We start from the raw sequence: 25,286 nt of genomic DNA, 5'->3' as shown, positions 1-25,286 counted from the left end.
TAGTTAAACATGAGGGTGTCGTTTCATCCATTACTGATTATTCCTCCACTTGTGCTACATTTCCTGGAGCCTCCATGTGATTCATGGCAGACTTCCTTGAAGCTGTGCCTGTCTATGCTGCTCTATAACCCGCAGCACAATCCAGAGGCCATATCACATGATCAGATGTTCCACTGTGAAACAGGGTATTCCTTCATTCCCCTACGAGGAACGCCCCAGACCAGAACACAATGATGAAAACGAAGACTTGTTATCAAAACCTGAGGCGAGAACAGACCGAGAATACTTTCAAAACGTTTTTTATACTATCTATGCAGAAGTGAAATTAGACCGTAAACTTATTTTGCAGGCCTGCTATTGTAAGTGTGTAAGAATCCACAAAGTTCTACCCGTAGAAGAGGGACTTGTCGCAGTTTCTCTTTTACATTTACAATGATAGAAAATCCAGCTTTGGCTAGCCATTGGTTTTAAACAGGCAAGAACTGACTCATTTTCAACCAGACAGAATGATTCAGAAGACTGTAATGCTGGTACAACAGCTGCTTACTTAACAACATGCAGTATATTTGAAGTCCATTTAAAGAAAAATTATACAGTCAATTTAATGGTGTCTTAAATAGATATAGTTAGCCTAGGCCTGTGCTCTTTTTTATTGACCTGGGTGTAACCATGGAAACAAGACTCCCATTGCATAGCACTGTTATTCAGTCCAGGTTTTTATATGAGCTTAAAGCTGCAGTGTCTCAGAGACTTTGCATTTTACACTAAATTGTTATTCCTGGGTGAACATTTTCTGCATTCTCCCAAAGTATACAGTGCCTTGCGAAAGTATTCGGCCCCCTTGAACTTTGCGACCTTTTGCCACATTTCAGGCTTCAAACATAAAGATATGAAACTGTAATTTTTTGTGAAGAATCAACAACAAGTGGGACACAATCATGAAGTGGAACGAAATTTATTGGATATTTCAAACTTTTTTAACAAATAAAAAACTGAAAAATTGGGCGTGCAAAATTATTCAGCCCCCTTAAGTTAATACTTTGTAGCGCCACCTTTTGCTGCGATTACAGCTGTAAGTCGCTTGGGGTATGTCTCTATCAGTTTTGCACATCGAGAGACTGAAATTTTTGCCCATTCCTCCTTGCAAAACAGCTCGAGCTCAGTGAGGTTGGATGGAGAGCATTTGTGAACAGCAGTTTTCAGTTCTTTCCACAGATTCTCGATTGGATTCAGGTCTGGACTTTGACTTGGCCATTCTAACACCTGGATATGTTTATTTGTGAACCATTCCATTGTAGATTTTGCTTTATGTTTTGGATCATTGTCTTGTTGGAAGACAAATCTCCGTCCCAGTCTCAGGTCTTTTGCAGACTCCATCAGGTTTTCTTCCAGAATGGTCCTGTATTTGGCTCCATCCATCTTCCCATCAATTTTAACCATCTTCCCTGTCCCTGCTGAAGAAAAGCAGGCCCAAACCATGATGCTGCCACCACCATGTTTGACAGTGGGGATGGTGTGTTCAGGGTGATGAGCTGTGTTGCTTTTACGCCAAACATAACGTTTTGCATTGTTGCCAAAAAGTTCGATTTTGGTTTCATCTGACCAGAGCACCTTCTTCCACATGTTTGGTGTGTCTCCCAGGTGGCTTGTGGCAAACTGTAAACAACACTTTTTATGGATATCTTTAAGAAATGGCTTTCTTCTTGCCACTCTTCCATAAAGGCCAGATTTGTGCAGTATACGACTGATTGTTGTCCTATGGACAGAGTCTCCCACCTCAGCTGTAGATCTCTGCAGTTCATCCAGAGTGATCATGGGCCTCTTGGCTGCATCTCTGATCAGTCTTCTCCTTGTATGAGCTGAAAGTTTAGAGGGACGGCCAGGTCTTGGTAGATTTGCAGTGGTCTGATACTCCTTCCATTTCAATATTATCGCTTGCACAGTGCTCCTTGGGATGTTTAAAGCTTGGGAAATCTTTTTGTATCCAAATCCGGCTTTAAACTTCTCCACAACAGTATCTCGGACCTGCCTGGTGTGTTCCTTGTTCTTCATGATGCTCTCTGCGCTTTAAACGGACCTCTGAGACTATCACAGTGCAGGTGCATTTATACGGAGACTTGATTACACACAGGTGGATTCTATTTATCATCATTAGTCATTTAGGTCAACATTGGATCATTCAGAGATCCTCACTGAACTTCTGGAGAGAGTTTGCTGCACTGAAAGTAAAGGGGCTGAATAATTTTGCACGCCCAATTCTTCAGTTTTTTATTTGTTAAAAAAGTTTGAAATATCCAATAAATTTCGTTCCACTTCATGATTGTGTCCCACTTGTTGTTGATTCTTCACAAAAAATTACAGTTTCATATCTTTATGTTTGAAGCCTGAAATGTGGCAAAAGGTCGCAAAGTTCAAGGGGGCCGAATACTTTCGCAAGGCACTGTAGCTGCTGGTGCGTCTGTTTCTTCAGATATTGCTGTCTTACAAGGGGTAGTGGTGTCTGTTAGAAAAGGACACGCTGATAAAAAAGAAACATCTGTGTTATCCTCTGAGGACATCTTCAGATACTGTTTAAAACATTCTGATTTTAGTTTTTTATATATAACCCAATATTACCTACTAACATATATAAGCATACGGTCATTTTTTAGATTCACAGCACGTACTAACAGAGGGTCCTCATAATCGTGTAATAAGCACACAGCACCTGAAAGGTTAAAAACATTTGCATAAAAACAAGACAGATTATAACCAAATGCAGGAGTGTATGGTAAAAGTGTGGTGAATGAAGGCAGTTCTCGTGTTCACCATGTAGTGTGTGACACACAGACACGAATAAGGACCCTACACATCACCAGTAAAGTGTTTTTCAATATACAACTACAAGCACGATATACTGTAGAACAACTAAACAGAGAGCTTCTACAATAAGTATCATCTTGCAGTCTGACCAAATCCTAGGTTCCCCAAATTAGGCTACCAACACATCATCTTGAAAAACAAGCTCTGTTCCTCCTAATGTTCTAAATGCTATCACTCTCATGATGGTGAACAAGATAACATTGAACCACAAGTGATGCGCTGCCACTACAGACTGGGACCCTCTAAAAGCTCTAGACCACGAATGCAGACGAGCATGGTTACACAGGGTTACTCCCAGGAAAAAAAAAAAGGTTGCAACAGTTAAATGTTTTATTTTACTTCGTAATATCTTAACAGCAATATCTCAAGTGCTTACACCAGATCTAGCTCTTATTTCATTTCTTGTCTGTGTTACATCCTATGGTCTGTGTTGTTAAGTAACAGGACAGAGGCTGGGCATGAACCTGCGAAGCCACACATCGCACGCGAGTGTAAACCATTACACAATTACGCAGAGCTGCGCTCGACTGCACTGGTGGTTACGAGCGTTTGACCTCATCTCATCTCACAGACAGGGACAGAATCTATCAATCTCTGTTGTTGTTTCTACAACATCATTACAAACTATTGCAGGAAACGTTTTCTTTTTCAAATCGCTGGGTGTGCTTGTGTGAGCTACAATCTCCTCTGTAACTGTGGTTTTGTAAAGAGATTATCCATGTACTAACTCCCAGTGGCTCCAGTTCAACAGTGGGTAGAAACTACAACTGCACATCCCTTTCTAAAATCAACTCTTTAGGGATAATGGTTAACAAAAAATAGTTCATAAGCCTGGTAAATAATGATGTAAGCATGTACAGCATTAGAGAATTGTACACAACACAAACAGGAACCATATAGAACGTATGCCTTAACCCTTACATTATACTCTTTAAAGAATTTGATTATGAAGATGAACATATACAGGGCTTGAGATGTCAGATTCCTTCCTAAAGTGTCAATGTTTAATCATACTTAATGTCAAAATGAAACCAAATGACAATCATTGTCCTCCACGTAACCCTATGTGGTTGATGCCTGGACCCGTCATCTATTCCTGCATCTCTCAACGCAAACCTTTATAGCAGCAGGTCAAGCATTTGTCTTTAAAATGAATACTGTCAAATCAAGTCGTGTGCCACAAGCAATCGGGTAACACTTTCAAAATGATACGTGACCGGGCAACAAGCCCTGAATGTCAAATTGTCATTAAGGAAGACACTATTAAAAGCCCTTTTCTTTCTAGGGTATACTGAATGCACCCTTTCATTATTTTAAGGGATACTTTATAATAACTACATTTCTTTGAATATTTAATTGTCTACTGCTGTTTCATAATCATATATATATATATATATATATATATATATATATATATTTTTTTTTTTTTACCAGGCTTCCTTCTGAAAGGACCCCATGAAACCTACATTTCTAAAGTGGTTTTAGAATTGGCTGCTACAGGTGCACAATTCGTTATGTCTTGTGTCTGCAACTGTAAAGTTTCTGTAAAGATATTTTTCATTTCATAACTCACAGTTGCTGCTGTTGCACAGGGGGCATACATGGGAAGAAATAGAGGTGGTGTGAGTTATTAGAAATTGACACTGTGGCAGCTTTTTAAAGATAGTGGGGCTGATTCTCAAAGCCTTTTTACTCAAAAAAAGTGAATTACTCAATTATTCAAAAGGAGAAAAGCAAGAAATAAGCACAAGATATATTTAACTTAAGGCAGTTTAAGTTGGTCTATTACTCATTTTGTACCTTTAAAGAATGTAATTCACACATTCCAGACTAAAGCTTTAAAAACAGCACCACTAGTAGCTGAAGTGCACTGAAATAGCTTCCTAGAAAGATCTATAGTATACAGTTTCTGTGGTATTGGAAGAAGTTCTCAGCTTGTTCAGTCCCTCAAGTCAGGGAAGTACAGTAACACTAGGTAACATGGGTTTATCACTCAGTGATAAAGAATGCTGTTTCTCAACACTGCCTATTTCTTTTAAATAGGTATAAGCAATAGAGGTCTCTTTCTTGAGAGGCTATATACAAGCTCCAGCTGATTCTGCTGCATGCCCCTGGATGTAACATGCTGCTCAAGGTACAAGATACGAGCAGTAATGGTCAGTCTCAACACTTGATCTATTTCCAAACCTGGCTCAAAGTACTTCCCCTACTTGTTTGTTGTGAATGTTTTATTTGTATTCCCAACAAGAACAGTGCTTTCATTTGAAAAGAACCATGTTGTATGAACTAGGGTTGTCAAAGTATTTTCAGAGCACACTATCCTCTCCTTAGGCAAGAATACATGGTCTGTTATACTGGTATACCACCAAATATATCATGCCATCAATATTGCTAAGACATTCTATAAGAAACCAATAACACAATAGAAGGTATAGGGTTGTACATTCCTGGCCTCGGGTGAAGAACGATTATCCCACACAGTCATTCTGCATTGGTAGTAAACTGATAGGACTTTTTTTTTTTTTAAATCACTGATGTGGCTTTCTTTCTATAACATTGTATTCATGTGATGTAGTTTTCTGTGACTCACACCTCTAAAGTTAGGACTGAAGCACTGTTTTAATGCATGGTCCATTTGTCTTGCTCATTTAAATATAATCTGAGTGGGTTTGAACTACAACTCATGAAGTGGTTAGGTACCAGGAAGCAGCAGCCACTTCTCCTCCAGACTGCTGTATTTAAAGTACCTGCAATCACAAAGTGTAAAAGACCAGGAAAGAAAGATCTTCAGCACAAGAAAAAGGATTGTTTTATGTCAGCTCATTTGACAAACAATACAATAAGATGTGCTTATCTGGGGTACCACTGCACCTGTGTGACACATTTTTCATGAAAATGTTTTACATATATTTAAAGAGTAGACAAATATCTATATAGGTATACAAAGATATTAAAGGGGTCTGAGTGGGAGAAACTGTGCCAGCCCTAGTCGTTCTACTAAACACTAATAATATTTTGAGGTATCACTGCACTTGTGAGAAGGCTTGATCATTAAAATGCTTTGCATATATCTCAAGGGGATACAATACGCTATTCAGGGATACTAGGAAATGTATTAAATAAGGTGTCAGGGTGGGATCAAAGGGGCAGTAAATGTCCCAACCTAGTGTATTTTTTTGTACCCTGGCGGTATAAAAGATTAATAAAATGACCTTTGACTCCTGATCAGAATTTCAATATGTGTACATTGAGATACTGAACAGTAATGGGTTCAAACAGAACCGCGGCAGTTGAGTCCATTCCTGTGAACTGTTTAATAATTAATCACAGGAAATGCTTCTCTAATTAAACCTGTTTGAAAGCACCCAGCTTGCAACAAGTGATATTATTAAACATAATACCTAATTAGAATGCAAGTTAAAGAAAATGATCCCATCAAAATCACACTCGACAGGGAAGCTTGGAGAATCAGTCAGTGTAAATTCTGCCCAAAGTCTTTAGTCACGATGAATATTCATCACAAAATAGTTCTCAATCTCTTTTAATTCCATCTAACATGTTGTGCCTTCCAGGGGAAAACCGATCAGAAACACAAAGCTTATTTCACAACCAACCACAATCCAACAAAATAATGTAATTTACACCTTTTGTAGATGTCACTGTCACATTTCATATCCACTTCACAACAAATCATTTCTACATCATTTCATATACAATTATCCAAAACTCCACATTCTAGAAATAATGATCTTTGTATATTACCATCCATTTCACTACTGCCATAGTCAACTCCCATTAAAAGAGCGCTAACCAAAATCCATTTTCTTACCTTGTACAGTATTTCGACACAATCTAATAATCTATAACCGTTAGAATTATTAAAATATCCCCTGGTATTTGTGTGGGATATAACATTTAAAGAAGATCACTAATGTGGCTTTCTTTCTATAACATTGTATTCATGTGATGTGGTTTTCTGTGACTCACACCTCTAAAGTTAGGACTGAAGCACTGTTTTAATGCATGGTCCATTTGTCTTGCTTTTCTCTACAGAAACATTTAACACACCCCTCATTTAAATATAATCTGAGTGGGTTTTAACTACAACTCATGAAGTGGTTAGGTACCAGGAAGCAGCAGCCACTTCTCCTCCAGACTGCTGTATTTAAAGTACCTGCAATCACAAAGTGTAAAAGACCAGCAAAGAAAGATCTTCAGCACAAGAAAAAGGATTGTTTTATGTCAGCTCATTTGACAAACAATACAATAAGATGTGCTTACTGTAACATCCACAATACTGTATGTTTATTAAAAACATACCCATTTAGCAGAATTAGAAGCCATACCATTTTCAATGTAATCTTTTCGCCAATGGCACATATTACAACAGACTAGATATTCCACAGTATACAAAGCAGCACACCGTTTTAATTCGTATTGCGGGGGGTAATTGCTTCTCATCAGCTTAAGTCTGATTAATTTCATGAGTCTTCCTCTCCTTTCTCAAATGCCCAACCACTGCATTGAAAGAATCCATTTCCGACATTGGAGGCTTGTTGCTAGGGAGCTGACGTCACTGCCTTGTGGCTTTTGCTAGTGCATTGCTGCCACACGTGAACACCTTGTTGGCTAAAATAAAAACCGCATCAGCAAGTAGATATTTAATTTGCTTTGTGTTATTGTGCAATGCATGTGTATATGATAGCAGTACGATATTAATGCTTTGTTTTTAATTGTTTTGTATTTTTTTTTTGTTTGTGATGTGCAGTACGAAATAAAACGAACAGTAATTCTAAGTGAAATTGCCTATGTATATTGCAGCTAAGGCATGCGCAGTTAGACTGTAAAAATGGGGAGCCAACTCCAGGACCACGACATATCTGAATCCACAGTATAGTGAGGGGTGATATAACAAGGGGTGGGTGTATATATATATATATTATATATATATATATACACACACACACACACATTTTCTTACCATGTACAGTATTTCACCACAATCTAATAATCTATAACCCAAAGGGTCTAGGAATAAGAATACGAAGAATATGCTCAAAAGAAAGTGACTATGTAAAACAAAGAAATGTATTAAAAACAAATCTTAAAAAAAGAGGATACAAAGAAAGAATTATAGAGATGGAGTTAAGAAAAGTGGATAAACTAGAAAAGAGATGATCTACTAGATTATAAAAATAGAGATAAAAAGGTCAAAAGAGTCCCATTAGTAATGACTTACTCTAAACTTTTGCCTAATATTTGTAAGATAGTTTGGAAACACTTGGAGATTCTACATAATTCAGAAAAATTGAAAAAAGGCCCCATTTGTAGCATTCAAAATAGAAGCTAATGTAGGTGATATTTTAGTTCACAGTAAACATAAAAGAATAATTGACATAATAGGTTCTACAAATACTTGAACTATGTAAAGCGTGTAAATACATGGACAAAAGTAAACATATAATTAAACATAAGAACAGCACATATCCACTAAAAACGAATACCTACTGTGAAAATAGCAATGTTGCTTATGGAATAGCCTGTAAAAAATGTGATGAAATAAAATATGCTGGAGAGACTGGAACAACTTTATATAAGAATTCAGAACCACCTTTCATTAATTAGAAATAAAAAAATTAATGAACCATTAGTAAAACACTTCAGTTAAGGACATGACATAAATGATGTAAAGCTTGTAGTATTAGAACAGCTAAAATGAGACAATGTGACATATAGGAGAATAAAAAGTAAATATTATATTATATATAACTGTAACAACTGTAACCTTATTTTAGTTTTTTTTTTATTTTGTTAAATATCATATGAAAAATGCAAACAATAAAAAAGAAGCAGCTATTGTCAGTGCAAAGCAGTAGGCAGCCTGCAGATGACAGACGCACTCGTTCTCTGGTCAGTTACCACTCCACCCTAATTGAGAAGTGCTGTTACAGCCTGAAAGGGCTTGGTGTACCCCTAGTGGGGGTAATTATAGGCCCATAATCTGCACTGATCCACTTTACACCAGTCAGGAGGGAGGGCAGACCCTGTTTATTAGGAATCGAGTGCCTGTACTTGCAAAGTGTTTACACGAGGTGTTTAATGATTTCATTGTCATTTATTTAGCATCAAGAACTAGCGATACACAGTTTTGACAATTGACTGAAGCGTTTGTTGCCCTATAGGCTCAGGGCTTCCTGTAACATTTCATTTGGGGTTCTGCATCTGAAAAAGCTTTAAATGAAAATGTCTGTAAGGTCATTTGAGGCATGTCTTCCAACACCTGACTCGAATTAATCTTAAACATGACATTCATGTTTTTTTTGTTTTTTTTTTCAGCTATGATTTTTAGCAACAATTCCTAGAGATAACATCGAAATTACCTTCCAATATTCTTTTTTTTTTTTTTTTTACTCTGTGGTGAGTTTATTATGTCAGAGGTAATAATCTTGTTTTGTTAGACTAAGACCTAGACATATTCCCTTTAACATGCACAGTTGGCCCCTTTTGGTATAGGTGTCTTCCAGTGGGCACTTTGATGAGAAACAAGACGACACTCTTATACCACGAGGCACAGGGTATGTATCCGTGTCTTTAGAACTGGCATCGACACACGTCAGTATAAGATGCACTGGAAGGCTCTGAAATCTGCCGTTCTGATTGGCTGGCACTGGCATTATGATTTGTAACATCTCTTATTTGCACTAGCAAAATTATCTTTCCCATTTTCTGCAGTCTTTTGAATCTTTGCTTGTATTTTATACTTCAATTTCAATTTCAAAACCAGCACTAGATGAAAAGCTGCTGCTGCTTCCTTCTACCTTGATGATCAACGTCACTGCAGTGGTCTCGCTGCAATCGGACCATGTGACATACAGCAAACAAACCAGGATGCAGCAACTAGGGCGTAATACTGGAAAGCACAACAACAGAGGGACAAGTAATCACTTTAAAACTCATAGGAGGTAAGACAGTGGAATTTAAATCATTGGTAAAAGTAGCAAAACAAAATAAAACAACTACAATTCTTTTACCTGATCCTACAAACACTTACAACTGGGCTGTTGACATCACTGTTTAATTTGAAATGCAAAAATCTCAAATCAGTGCCCAGGACGACCCTCCACCTATAGCTGTATGCCAGCTCTAACTTTCGAAAGCCCCCCGTTATAAATGGAACTGGGGTTATCAGTCTGAGGTTGCACAGTGCCGGTATTGGAGAGATCAGGCAGCAGGTGCACTTCTACATGTGTAATCTTTCTAAACAGATCTTTGGTTTTAAACCTCAGGGAAGATATGTTGCTACTTTAATAACTTCAATAAGGAAATACAGCATGTGAGATGAAACTGAATCATAGATCCTTCACCTAGTGAAATACACCAAATTCCAGCCACATGTGTAGTTGATTTGAACAATGTCTGAGATACAATTGATTCAGAATACAATTACCAAAGGGCCCCCTGAACATTTAACAACAAAGGTCTGTTGTATGACTAAACCTTTGTCTTTGTCTACTAAGGAAGTGGTAATAAAACAGTCTGGCACATGAAATTCCTGCCTTGCTTACGGCTTGTATTTTTTTTTCATTCATTCCTACAAATAATAATAATAATAATAATAATAATAATAATAATAATAATAATAATATGGACACACCACCTTCTTGCCATTAGTGAAACAATGTATAGTGTTTTGTCCATCTCCCGTTTTCTTGGTGACTTTCCAACTACTGGTTCTTGGCTTCTGCTGTGCACAGTTTGAAATACAATTTTAAACAAAGACTGTGAGTTGTTCATACAGCTGGTCATGCAGACACACATGCAGTGTGGCCCTGGCTGCAGACCAACATACTGTACAGGCCCTGTCTTCTTTCACTTGCACTTACTTAGCCTGTGGCCACCCAGCCTCTACTGTTTAACCCCTTTCCATGTCTCCTCTCTCACACAATGTATGTAGTATTACCACAATAAAGGGCACTATAACTAGGCTTGCTCCTTATTGACCTTTATTTTAAAGAAAATACTCTAATAAATCACTCACCTTTTACATCTTCATTGGAGCACCTTGAAACCGGTACACAATACACCACTTTCAGTTTATGAGTCATTTCGGACCAGCCTAGCTGACGACACACTGTGATTTGGTGGGGAGAAGATACTGGTATTCAAAGTGAATGATAGGAAAGGTCAGGTATGACTGACACCCGGTTCATTTTCTGTGGTTTTCCATAGCTTGGATACCCCTTGTCCCGGATGCATTTGGTAAGCAAAATACGTCCATGACGAGAGCTATCCAAGCAAAGAACACGTATCCTTGTGAGTAGCCCTTGGAGCCCAAGTACTTTGTGAGACCCTGAAACCTAAACGCCTACAAAGAGCAAGCCTATAACGCAGTACTTTGTGAGACCCTGAAACCTAAATGCCTGCAAGGAGCCAGCCTATAATGCAGTATTTTGAACACAAAGACTTTGCAATGTACCATTATTATTCTATAGACAATAAGGTACTCCTAAACAATTTAACACAGTTCTCACTTGGTATTATACCATGCAACCTGTTATAAGGTGGCATGGACTATTTGTCCCATAATGCCTTTCAACTAGCACCTGCATTCTCATGAAGGGTTGAACATAATAGCAGAGTTATTTTTCCTATACTAGTGGTCTGCAGTTCTGATTGCCCTAGACCTGTCTGCAGGTCTGCAGTATTAAAAAGAGTTGCAGCTAACAAACTATCACAGTAAACATGGATTTATATTTTAACACATGATCTTTGGTAGCGTGCCAAGTTAAAGAATTGAGTCTTGCATTTCCTAGGTCATTTCCTCTGGAGAGTGAAACCACCAGCTGCTTCCACTATTGGCTGACAAACTTCCATCCAGCAACAGGTGATATTACCTAGGAAGTGTAACAGATTTCCTAAGAGAAGGATGAAAACCAAGAACAAAACTAATGTAGTACCAGAAATAATGTTTTAAAAAAAAAATACATGTTTGCTCTCTTTCAAAACTGCACCTAACGGAAGTGCAAAATAGCAATATGTATACCGTGAGTGTTTTGTTTGTTTTGTCCTGTGTAGTAATTAAAGGGGCCAGTTTCCAAACCCGGACTTCACATCCATCCTGTGCACATTACCTGTATCTCACCACCTGCACTAAGAGCACTCACTGTGGACTTGTGACCGTGTTGCGTTTGTGTGTGTTGTATATCGTGTCGTATTATTTCAGGACTGAACTCATTGCTTTGTATGGAGCGATACACATTGCTGTGTAGAGCCTGTGCTTTTTATTTAAGTGTTGCCGGCATGCAACCCAGCCAAATAAAGAGCTGTTTTACCGTGAACTGCCTTGTGTCTATTCTTCCTGAGCACCGCATCACCACTACACCTGCACACTGCAAACCACTTTGCCACAGTCCTTCATGGCTCTTACTACAAGCACCTGACGGCAGACCAACAGTCTGCTCCCGTACTTCAAAGAACCACCTATTCATCATTAACTAACTTCTTGCTAGATTTCCATGCATTATAGTACCGGTACGGGATACTACTGTTCAAAGCCCCGAGATTTACATTTCTTGCAAGCTCCTGAAGTGGGGTGGGGTGTTGAAAAGATGTTATCATTATCACCCCGGGGACCACTGAACTGATCTAAATACTGCACGATATTTGGATTTTTAAAATCATGGTGCACAAAAAAAAAAGAGACCTACAGATCTTAAGGAGGCTGTGTGGTCCATTGGTTAAAGTTCAGGGCTTGTAACCAGAAGGTCACCGGTTCAAATCCCACCTCTGCCACTGATTGACTCACTGTGTGACCCTGAGCAAGTCATTTAACCTCCTTGTGCTCCGTCCTGAGGATGAGATGTTAAATCAGTGTCGTATTGTAAGTGACTCTGCATATAATAAACAGTTCACAGCCTACCTCTGTAAAGGTCCACTATAAAAGGCACTATATAAAATTAAAGACATTATTATATTACACCACCCACTCGATACATCGAGGGTGAAATCCACTATATATCAAGGGCCGTGATATAGCGAGAGACACATAGAAAAACAAATAGGCTAACAAATACTGTACAACCACTCCTTCGTTTTATCATGGGCGCCTCTACGCAACCTGCTTTTTCTCATTTTTCATATAAAAAGTACAGTTTTAATTCATACAGCGGAGGGTAATTGCTTCTCATCAACTCGTCTCCAAATAATTTCAGGAGTCTTCCTCTCCTTTCTCAAATGTAGAAACCCACTGCATTGAAAGAATCCAGTCCCAACACAAGAGGCTTGTTGCTAGGGAGCTGACGTCACTGCCTTGTGACTTTTGCTAGTGTATTGCTGCCACAAGTGAACACCTCGTTGGCTAAAATAAAAACCGCTTCAGCAAGTAGATATTTAATTTGCTTTGTGTTATTGTGCAATACATGTGTATATGATAACAGTACGATATTAATGCTTTGTTTTAAATTGTTTTGTATATTTTTGTTTGATGTGCAGTATGAAATAGGAACAGTAATTCTAAGTGCCTATGTATATTGCAGCCAAGGCATATGCAGTTAGACAGTAAAAATGGGGAGCCAACTCCAGGACCACGACATATCTGAATCCGCAGTATAGCGAGGGGTGAGATAATCAAGGGTGGGTATATTAATGTTGACAGAATCAAGTTTTAAAACCACAAGAATGGTCCACTACTTCTTCCAATGAACCCTATTCACAAAGCTTTAACCAATTTGTTTTTTAAAGTAGCTACATGCGGTATGTCGTTATAATACATATGCATTCCATTACTATTTAATGATGTTTGCAGTCTGTCTGGGGGGTTCTGTTGCTTCAGCATCGACTTCTAAATATGCCTTTACCTGGCTTTCAGTTTGTCTGGAGAATCCTTTGTGTCAGCACTGAAGAGACTGAACTGAAACTCTGGTGCTTTCAGTTTGGTCTACTGCCAAGGTTGCTGTGGCCACTGACTGTGTATGAGGTTTCTTTGACAACAGTTGAGAAGCTAGAAGCCTGAATCATTCATATATCAGGAAATGGTTGGGAGTTCCACGCTGCCTCAGCAGAGTGGGACTTTATGGTAAAGGAATACTGCAGCTACCAGTCTCTGCTCTAACCGAGGAGTTTAAGTGCGCCAAGGTCCTACTGGAAATGACATTAGTAGATTCACGTGACAAATGCGTAAGGGATGCAGCACTGTTGAAAACTGGAAGAAAGTGGATGGTAAAGAAAGCCGTGGAAGATGCAAAGGCTGCCCTTCGAATCAATGACATTATGGGGCAAGTTCAACATGAAAGAGGGGGTCTTGTTCTCAGTTCAGCTCCTCCTACATGGCACAAGGCAACCCCAGCTCAACGGAGGAAGCTGGTAGTCAACGATGTGCAAAAGCAGGAGGAGAGGATGTGGTGGGTAAAAGCTGTTTCCTAGGCCAGTCAGGAAGAATGGATGAGATGGGAGAGTGTGGAACAACGCAAGATTGGCTGGCAAGACCTATGGACAATGGAACAGAGCAGAATAAGTTTCCTCATCAGGTCAACATATGATGTTCTCCCATCACCACAGAACCTAAACCTCTGGGTGAGTGAGGATCTCTCATGTCCTTTGTGTTCATCACCTGCAACATTAAGGCACATTTTGACAGGATGTAAGGTGGGTATTAGCCAAGGACGGTTTACTTGGCGCCATGACCAGGTGCTGCGATATTTGGCCTTATCATTGGAAGACAAGCGTAACATGACCAATAAGCTGCCACCAGTTCCATCAAAGCGTTACACATAATATTCCTCCGTTCAGGAGTGTAACCACCAAGAAAAGGTGTTAAAACCAAGCCTCGTCCAGAACAACTGGAAGCTGCTAGAGACTGGAAAATGCTGGCAGATGTTGGTCAACGGCTTATTTTTCCACCTGAGATTGCCACCAATAACCTTCGACCAGACATTGTCTTGTGGTCTGGATCAGCACACCTTGTTCATCTGGTAGAGTTAACAGTACCATGGGAGGATGCTGTGGATGAGGCATATGAGAGGAAGAAACTTCGGTATGCTCAACTAGCTGCTGAAGCGGAACAGCGAGGATGGAGAGTCCAGGTTTACCCAGTGGAGGTGGGTTTCTCAGAGATGTCGGGTTCAGTGGTCAAGAGTTGGTCACACAGTGAAGAACTTATCTGAAGCAGCAGAAAGAAGCAGCAACTGTCTGTGGTTGAGACGGAAAGATTCTAGCTGGGGATCTCAAGCACAAAAGAAAGAAAGCAACGCTGATGTATGGGTAAGTAAGCTGGGCTGAGTTAAGTGGACGGAGGGGGGTGATGCTGGGACACCAGAATCACTGTCAAGCCCTCTTGAGGTGTCGAGGATGGAAGGTGCCCACTTGAAGACCCCAGAGATGTACCCTACTTAGCTCAATCCAGACGGTTGTCATGCTAATGCACTGGGGAGACCGCACTGTGGTTGATCCCCGGAGCCAGCATCGCAGCAGTTGTGTGTGTTGATGCGCTGGGGAACAAAATAAGCTGATCCCTGGAGCCAGCATTACACCAGCCATCAACACCAGGCAGAAGGATAGCTACATCATCAGATGGAAAGGAACGCAAATGGATGGAGATGCAGATGGATCATATTAGTTCACTGTAAAGCTACGTCTCAGTTGGTGCTTATCTTTGCGAGAGTCGAGTTCAAATCAGCATGAAGTTTTAACATCTACTCTCATGTAATGGAAATCACATCCATTAAAATCATATGACCACACATACAGTCACGCTTGATAAAGATGAGCAAAAAAGACTGTATAAAATAAATAATACCAGTACTGAGCTATATTGTCATTTTCCAACATGTGAGATATATTTGACTTTATTAATGATTCAATGGAATCAACCAAAATTACACATTTCTCAAATTACAAATTTGTTTCCCAAAAAAATGAAGTGTCACAATTATTGGCACCCTTATTTTCAGTACTTTGTGCACCCTTCCTTTGCAAGGATAATGGCACTGAGTATTTTTCTATAATGTTTAATGAGATTGGAGAACACATTGGGAGGGATCTTAGACCATTCCTCCATACATAATCTTTCCAGATCCTTGATATCCTTCGGTCTGCGCTTATGGACTGCCCTTTTCAACTGAAACCACAGGTTTTCAATGGGGTTCAAGTCCGGAGACTGAGATGGCCACTGCAAAATGTTGATTTTGTGGTCAATTAACCATTTCTTTGTGGATTTTGATGTGTGCTTGGGGTCATTGTCTTTCTGGAAGATCCACTTGCGGCCAAGTTTCAGCCTCCTGGCAGAGGCAACCAGGTTTTTGGCTAAAATGTCCTGGTACTGGGTAGAGTTCATGATGCCGTTGACCTTAACAAGGACCCCAGGACCCGTGGAAGCAAAACAGCCCCATAAAATCAAAGATCCACCACCATATTTTACAGTAGGTATGAGGTTCTTTTCTGCACACGCATCCGTCTTTCGACGCCAAACCCACCGCTGGTGTGCGTGGCCAAAGAGCTCTATTTTCGTCTCATCTGACCATAGCACCCGGTTCCAATCGAAGTGCCAATTCCGTTTAGCAAACTCCAGGCGCTTACGTTTGTTGGTTGCTCTCAATAAAGGCTTTTTTCTGGAAACCCTTCCAAATAACCTATTGGCATGGAGGTGGCGTCTAATTGTAGATTTGGAGACTTGGTGACCCCAAGATGCAACCAAGTTCTGTAATTCTCCAACTGTGGCCCTTGGATTTCCCTTTGCCTCCCGAACCATCTGCCTCACTGTGTGTGGGGGCAAGATACACTTGCGCCCTCTACGAGGCAACTTTACCACTGTTCTTAATTATTGCCCTAATAGTGGTAAGTGGTATATTTAGTTTTTTAGCTATTGTTTTGTACCCACTGCCTGATTTATGAAGGTCAAGAACCATTTGTCTCTTTCCATTTGTGAGTTCTTTGCCTTTCCCCATGGAGATGGATGACAAATGGATTTCATATGCATGTTACCTCATTTTTATAGCCTAATGAAACAGGAAGCCATGGAAGGCCACAATACAGTTCCTTAAGACTGAGATGAACTTAAAGAAGTAGAATGTTAATGCAGATTTAATTTGGTTTGATTTTTTTTATAAGAATCTTTAGGGGTGCCAATAATTCTGACACCTATCTTTTTGAGAAAAAAAGTTATTACTTGTTAATAAAAAAAAAAAACTTTTTCTCTGAGCAATTGTATTAGAATAAAAGAATATGGTTTTCCCATATATATTAGCATAAAATATAGCTCATTACCTGTGTTGTTTATTTTATACAGCCTTTTTTGCTCATCTTTATCAAGGGTGCCAATAATTCTGGAGGTGACTACATGCTCAGTCAGGTAAAAACAGATATAAAGAAACACGATAATAATTCAATATTGGAGTAAACCAGAACCACTCAGAATGATTGCAAACATCATACAATTGTAACAAATAATTGCACTGACCACTGAAACTATTTTAAAGAATGTAATTTTAATGAATAAAATACACCTTGATAGTCATGGAAAGTAGCTGGAAATGTCATTTGAATAGCTTTTTAGCTGTAGTCAAAAGTTTACATACCCTAATAGAAATGTATCATTTCTCAATTTCTTGAAAACAAATAATTATAAGAAAAATCTTTTGTAGCAAAAGTTTTGACTTTGTGGATGAGGAAAACAAGTTACAAGAAATAGATGTCTACAATTATTTATTTCAGCAACTCCAAAAATGCTAATTCTAAAGTATTCACTCCCTGACAAGAAAAATTAAATTAATAGCTAGTTGAGGCACCCTTAGCAATAATAATCTCTTTTAAACGATTAGGATATTTGTCAATGAACTTTTGGCATGATTCTTTAGTGATTTTTGTTCATTCTTCAATGCAAAATTGTTCCAGTTCATTCAAATTCCAAGTACTTCTCTTATGCACAGCCTTCTTCAACTCATACCAAAGATTCTCAATCGGATTTAGATCAGGACTTTGACTAGGCCATTCCAGAACCTTGATTGTATTCTTCTTTAACCATTCTGAAGTAGATTTTGATGTGTGCTTTGGATCGTTGTCGTGTTGCAACGTCCATTTGTGCTTTAAACCAAGTTTTGTAGATGAGGGTTTCAGATGATTGGCCAATATGTTTTGGTATGATAGGGAATCCATTTTACCATGAATTGGAACTAACTTTCTCAAACTTTCTCCAAACGTAGCGACTATCATCGTGACCAAATAGCTCGATTTTTGTTTCATCACTCCACAAAACCAGAACTCATTCAAATGTTGTTTTGTAAACTTTAAGCTATTGTCCTTGTGACGTTTTCCTAAGAGTGTCTTTTTCCTTGGTCTGCGACCATTGAGACCTTCACCATGCAATACTCGACCTATGGTTGAAATGGAAGCCCCAGTCCAACTTGCTCACAATTTTTCTACTTGTTCTTGGTGAAAGAACCTTCTTTCTTCCAGACCGAGATAGCGTTGTGATAGTACCATGAGTCTTGTTATCTTGATAATAGAAACAATAGTTGAAATTGGGATACTCAAATGCTTGGAAATCTTCTTGTATCCTTCTGCAGCTTTATGACTATAAATCATTTTCTGCCTAAGGTCTTCAGATAGCTCTTTACTTTCCCATATTTACTTATTGGTAATGACAGAAACAATCCTATGCCTAACCCTTTTATACTCTCTAAGAATGTTCACCTACAATCCAGCATTTTCTACACTTTTCTAGGTTCTGCATTATCACACTGAACTTTCTAGCACCTTGTAGACAATACTATCATAACATAAGGGTATGAATATGAATGTCTCTAAATCTGTCTTTACCTGGCTTTGAGCGTGCCTGGAGAATCCTATGGATCAACATAGTGCAGTCCTGACAATAAGGGCTCTGCAGAGAAGATCACAGTGTCTACACAAGTGCAGTCCTGAGAATAAGGGCTCTGCAGAGAAGATCACAGTGTCTACACAAGTGCAGTCCTGACAATAAGGGCTCTGCAGAGAAGATCACAGTGTCTACACAAGTGCAGTCCTGACAATAAGGGCTCTGCAGAGAAGATCACAGTGTCTACACAAGTGCAGTCCTGACAATAAGGGCTCTGCAGAGATCACAGTGTCTACACAAGTGCAGTCCTGACAATAAGGGCTCTGCAGAGAAGATCACAGTGTCTACACAAGTGCAGTCCTGACAATAAGGGCTCTGCAGAGATCACAGTGTATACACAAGCGTAGTCCTGACAATAAGGGCTCTGCAGAGAAGAAGTGTAGGCAAAGGCAGATTTAAAGATACAAGGATCAGAATCCAGAACCACTCACAATGATTGAAATCCCATATCCTAGTAAGAGGAGTGTAAAGAAAAGCAATTCAAATTACATGAATGCCAATGGGCATATATTGCTAATCCTCATAGGGAAAAATTATATTTAAAATGAAGTACATCAAAAAAAGAATGCTACAGTAAAACACGTACACACTTCATTGCTTGTAAGCCTTTTCTTTGCTGTGTGCAAGTGGGAATGTGAGTTATCCACAAGAGACTCAGGATTTCAGAAAAAGCCAGATGGATATGAACAGCTGTCTTCTTGTACAAATTCAGCAAAAAAAAAAAAACAACAACTCTTCAAACATTGTGTTGTCTACATTCTTCAGAGTAAAGCTTAAAAGAGCACCAATTTACCTTGAAAGCAGAGTGAAAGAATAGATTGAATAGACTGCATTTCTATTACAGTTTTTCCTTAAGCCATGTACTGTATGAACACTTGAATACATTAGTGACAGTTACAAATTAGCCAGGTTATGGATCAGGAATATAATGATGTAGTATCTATTAAAACAAAAAGGGGACTAACTGGGACCCCACTTCTAATACCAGTGAAGAAATACTGCCGTACTGTACGTTTCCAAAAGAGAATTGTCACTGCTTATTTCTCTTAAAGGCATATATTAGATTATGAAAAATGTTCTCCTACTATGTGCGTTCTCTAATATTATCTATTGTTTTTTCTGCTAAGATCATTATTCACCATGTTTACTAACTTTTCTATCAAAAGTTGATTCTGAAAAGATAATGATTCTTCTCAAGTAAGACAGGAAAGCATATTAGCGCTGCACTGTGCAGAGACGGCTCTATGCAGCACTGTGTACAGAACACTGTGTGCAATCCTATGCTTCCCAGCTCACTTTGTCTTGAGGAGATAGTCATGGTACTTTGTCTCCACCCATTCTAACATGTAAGTTATCTATTGAAATGTTCCCTAATAATAAACAGGTTTGTATAATGTATCTGTAAAAACTGGACAATACATTTCAGAACCTAAATTCTATTTGATTTCCCGGTTTGATGGGGTACATCCTGCACAGAATAACCATGTTTGAGGGGCACCACTCTTTACAGTCCTCACTCGCGCCTACTGACTGCAATGTAAAGACACCTTCAATATTAAAGCCCCCCCTGAATTCAGTGTTGAGGCCCCCAGGCGCAGTGCCTCCACTGTTTAATTAGCTCTCTAATAAGGCCAACAAGCTGTCAATTCTCAACCAGCTTTTTTGTAAAATCTTCCTTGGGTGCATCAAGACCCATTTAATTTCAAATACAGCCTCAGTAATATCGCAGCATGAAACATGATTTAACTGTTCAATAAAGATTTGACCTGTTAAACACAGCAAGTTTTGTCACAAATGTACACAACACTACAAAACTCTATAAAAAAAGGATTCTGCAAGCCAATAAGAAATTAGGTTGATTTTCATTAACTTCCGTTAACTTTCATTCGCTCTCCGGTTTTAGCTTCACTGTCAAAATAAAAATGGTATCTTTCTTGACGACAGGAAGAGAAACAAACTTTCATAAGCCACTGCATTCTCAAGAGCTATTAAAACTTGTCCTGCTTACACATCGAATAAAAACACTCAATCAATATGCATTAGCAAGTTAAAAGAAAAACATACTCTTTTGTGCAATACACTACATGGCAATAGTATTGACGACTAGAAATCATTTAAGTGAGCATGTGGAAACGGAAAGCTCACATTGATGAAAACCCCTTACTGAGAGACAGACAGCGGTTTGTGCCCTGGGCTTTAATCTCGTGGGCACTTGGAGCCGAAGTAGCATTATTAAACATCATTCAGGTGAGTGCAGTACATAAGAAGCAAAACACTCAGGTTATTAGCATCCGAGACACATAAAAGTCCTGAAACCCTCTCCAAAGCAGACGCATTACAGTTTGCATTGCCTCACTCACACACTGAGCCATGCTGTGAACTTCCATGTGCTATATAGGGCATAAGTGTGTAGTTATGAAAGAACAACGTAGAAAACATGTATTATCATTTAAAAATGGTATCTGGTACTGGTTTAAAAGAAATTAAGCTCTTTTACTTCCAGGTAGTCTTTCACTCTCCAAGTGCAAATGTTCCCATCCCTTCAAAGTCTTCTTTACTGTGATTAAACTACCAGCTGCTTTCCATAATGACTGACTCATTTGCTGTCAGTGACCTGCTTTGATCAAAAGACAGTGACGTGAATTGACCTAAACTGCACATTTGCAACCTATATAGAAAGTGAAGGACAGAAGTAAGACCCAAAAATATTGTGTAGCTGCAACCTCTTAAAGCAGCGCATCCAATCCATGATGTGTCAGTCAAGGATACTGACGGACCATGGATATATTCTTATCATTGTAAATGCAGTTCATTGCTAGTCTTGGTATAATATTTGTTTAAAGGGTTAAACAAAACTTGAAGGGATACTTTATTTCTACATTTTTATATATTTCTTGCCCTTTTAATACCCTTTAATGAGTGTTCACTATTGCCCTGTACTGCTGTTTCACCCTTGATATACATTGAGAACCATGTGTTCTGAGCACAGTGACGCCCAATCAGGCCTCACAGTGTGACCTGCTATTTACCATGTTTAACTATTCCAATAGAAATATACTTTTTCAAACACTGGATCTGCTTCACAAAAGACTGCAGGTATATATATTGTTTTTTTAAAGAAACTGTAAGCACGTATTGTTATTTTCTCCGGATTGCAGAAAGACTAAAACAAAAAAAGGTGTATTTTATATTTTTACAGTAGTGCACACCTAGTGGCCATTTCTAAACCCACCTCACTTCAGAAATTCAGCTTGTCAGTCTTTTCAAGAGCAGCCACCATGGTTAAAAAAGAACACTAGTTCAAAATCAGGTAAATAATGATTGAAACAGAGATTTATATAAAAAAAACAAAAACAACAAACAAACAAACAAACTCACACATACATAATAAGATGGTTGTAAAGCTAAACAATTACGACCCACTGTTTTGTAGCTGCAAAAGAGAGGAAGTCCTGCAGCCACTCTCTCTCTCACACCACCCCACACCCACACCCATGCACACCCACCCACCCCCACACACAGTCACCGACAGATCTCACATGACCAGAATAAAGGAAGGAGTGTGAATCAGTGTACCCAATCCCACATCTATAGGGTTATTACCACACAGTCAGTCTATACCATATATTAATGACTCTACTTACAGTGCTGAGTTTGCTACAGCAGATGAGGATTCGACGTTCATAAAGCATACTAGCATACAGATGAAGCATGTTATTGACATCTACTGCTACAAAATATTCAGTTAGGTTTCTCTGTAAAGAAAGGAAACATGAGTTAGCTGTGGAGGAAACAATTAGAAATTGCACAAACTGACTGCTATTGTGCATGTGAGATACAAAGTACTGGGAAATGATACAACCAGATTAAAATAAAGAAAAAAAAGGCATTGCAGTGAATATCCTTCTGGTGTTGTTCGAGTCGTGAAGGACATGTTTACAGTGGTATTGGTACTGAATGGTGCAGATGTTTGGCTAGCGTTTTTGAAATATTAACAATAACTCTTAAAGAGCAACCTGATATGGTTGTAAAATATATGAGTTATACTAAGTCATGCATTCTCCTTCTTGTCTAGATTCACATTGTATCCTTATTTGTTTCAGTCCCCTCATTCTTTATAAAACTCAGCAGTTTAAAAGCACCCCTGTGGCCTTAATATAGCTATGTACAGTTGGTAAACCAGAGTGTAACCATTAACCTCTCCCCCTGCAACACTCTGCCTTCATGCCACAAGTGATTGGTATTTCAGAAAACGATACAAAGAAAAATAATACATCTTAAAATAACTCTGATACTCCTGAAATTTAATAACCATATCAAGTTGCTCATTAAATACACCATAAAAGCATAACCGTCAAAGATTAGCGTAGTTTTTTAATTCTTATTTTGAGGTTGTTAAATTTACACTTTTAGTGCCAGTACAAAATGCTTTCACAAATACAATACAGTCAGTGGCAACACAATATTGTTACAGTCAGTTTCAATATCCATCCAGGTTTAAATATGATTATATGTTAGAATACTAGCAAGAGGATTGGTTCAGTAATATCACATGAGAGACCTCATCACCTGAGAAGTAATATCCCTCCGCACACAGACAACAAAGGGAAAAAAAGAACTTCTGTTAAGGAACTATTTTCCTCCAGTGGAAAAATACAAAAACATAACATTTAGAAAAAGCAGAAACAAATTCCATAACTTCACTGACATATAATCTTAATCATACCCCACCGCCCTCCCTCCCTCCCCGCGTCAAAATGTATTACATATTATGAATCGGTTTGGCCAAAAAGACACCAGAAACGGAACCAGAATCTGGTATTTCCCTCTGGATATAACTACTTTAATACGGCCCCTCATACAGTACCTGCTGCGGGAGCTAGGATTAAAATGAGGGACTGTTCATTTCTGGAGCATTTCCGGTGAATTGCACCCCAGGTTACGAACACACTGTGTTCTTATTTCAAGGGGACAGCAGACAGATTGGTCAGTTCAGCCAGGGTGCAGGAGTCCTGTCTGCTTCACATCTTTGAAATAGCACTGAATGATTAAGGGTAAGAATGGGTAGAATAACCAGCAAGTTAATGAGAGCCAGTTCAGACACATAGCTCACGTTTTGAAAACGTTAAGAGTTTCTCATCATTATTGCGCCTCTCAAACTGAAATGAACAGTCTCAGACAGTTTATTTTTCAAGGTGCTATAGCACTGTTAGAATAATTTCCAATGATACTGTCCAGTACCTCATCCATCAAACACACAGATTATACACTTCCAGAGCAACTAAATACAACTTCAAAAGGGAATAAATCTGTTTAAAAATAAAATAAAAAAGTGCTTTAGAAATACTAAAAGAAACTTAATAAATGCAATGCGTTCTAGTCAAAACATGTGTCACTGAATTGAACGTTCCTTTTAATATCTCTGTAACCCACCCCAACTCTGCCTTAAAAAAAAAAAAATACACTTTATGTATAGTGGACTCCAGATACTGAGTGCAGACCTATTTTATTATTATTTTTTATTTATTATTCACTATTTAAGTGGTTTGGGTTTTAGGATTTTACCCAATGTCACATGAAACTAAAAGTGTATTTATCCCAACAGTAATGTACTGTTAATGAAGGATTGTTTAACAAATAAACAGGATTGTTTCTGTAAAATTATATCGAAGCAGTTTTTAAAAACGTTTCAGCACTTTGAATGCCATTGTCACGTTAACGCGTCGACTAAAAAAAAAAAAAAAGTATGTCTGTTATTAATTAATGTATTTATTTATTTTGAGAAATAATTGATTTAAAAGATTAAGTAGCATCAATCTACGGTCTGTTGACCTTTGATTTTTTTAATGTTTTTAACCATTACAATGACTTAAATATTGTGTTTAATTCAGTTTTTGACCTGGGTTCAGGACCAGCTCTTGAGTTCTAGCTGCCATAGACCTGAGGTGGCCAAACCTGAAGCGTGGCTCCCGGTGAAATGCTGGCTGACGCACACCTTGCGGCTCGAATCAACTGAAGAAAGAATAATAAACAAACACGAAAAGAGAAAAAGTAAAAATAAACACAACAACTTTATTATTTTTGTTCTCTGTATTTATTATTCTTTCTTCTCTCTCTTCAGTTTCTTTGAGCCTGCATGTTCACTGCAAGGACGTTCTGTCACTTGATGACCTTCGACCCCGCGCGGTGGCACATGCATAGCTCACCTCTAGTGAAAGCCGGATGTGCAGTTGAAAGTAAATTTAAAAAAACCCAGCTGAGTTTGTACCTGGTTTTCGGATATTAGAATATAAAGTGAAGCTCTAGAAAGAAAAGTAAGGCTTTTTGCGATACACTTTCAAATGATGATTTTGTACACAAAATAAATTCCAAATCAATAGTGATACATAACAGACGCTGTTGTTCCCAGAATGCTCTGAAAGCGTTTACCACATGTGAGATCAAACACTAACATGGTCTTTAGGGCATGAAAACATAGACACCAGCTGCTTATCTCAGCTACAGGTTTTATTGAGTCAAGCGGGAATTGAGAAATCAAGAGATATCATTGATTTAG

General features: G+C 38.6%; 1 protein-coding gene across 4 annotated transcripts in view; it reads right to left on the bottom strand.

Moving 5' to 3' along the window:
* Nucleotides 1-25,286, bottom strand: part of LOC117422328 (DENN domain-containing protein 1A-like) — a 366,743-nt gene that overhangs the window by 177,170 nt on the left and 164,287 nt on the right. For 3 of the 4 annotated variants that reach the window (XM_058987167.1, XM_058987163.1, XM_058987165.1), the window contains exon 9: nucleotides 22,375-22,485. The exons of the other annotated variant lie outside the window; for it this stretch is intronic. In XM_058987167.1, the coding sequence (XP_058843150.1) occupies nucleotides 22,375-22,485 (111 nt within the window). The remainder of the gene's footprint in view (nucleotides 1-22,374; nucleotides 22,486-25,286) is intronic. 4 annotated transcript variants of the gene reach the window in all.

The sequence above is a fragment of the Acipenser ruthenus genome, chromosome 15, assembly GCF_902713425.1.
Source record: "Acipenser ruthenus chromosome 15, fAciRut3.2 maternal haplotype, whole genome shotgun sequence".
Taxonomy (NCBI): Eukaryota; Metazoa; Chordata; class Actinopteri; order Acipenseriformes; family Acipenseridae; genus Acipenser; species Acipenser ruthenus.
This window is presented reverse-complemented; position numbering and strand designations above follow the sequence as displayed.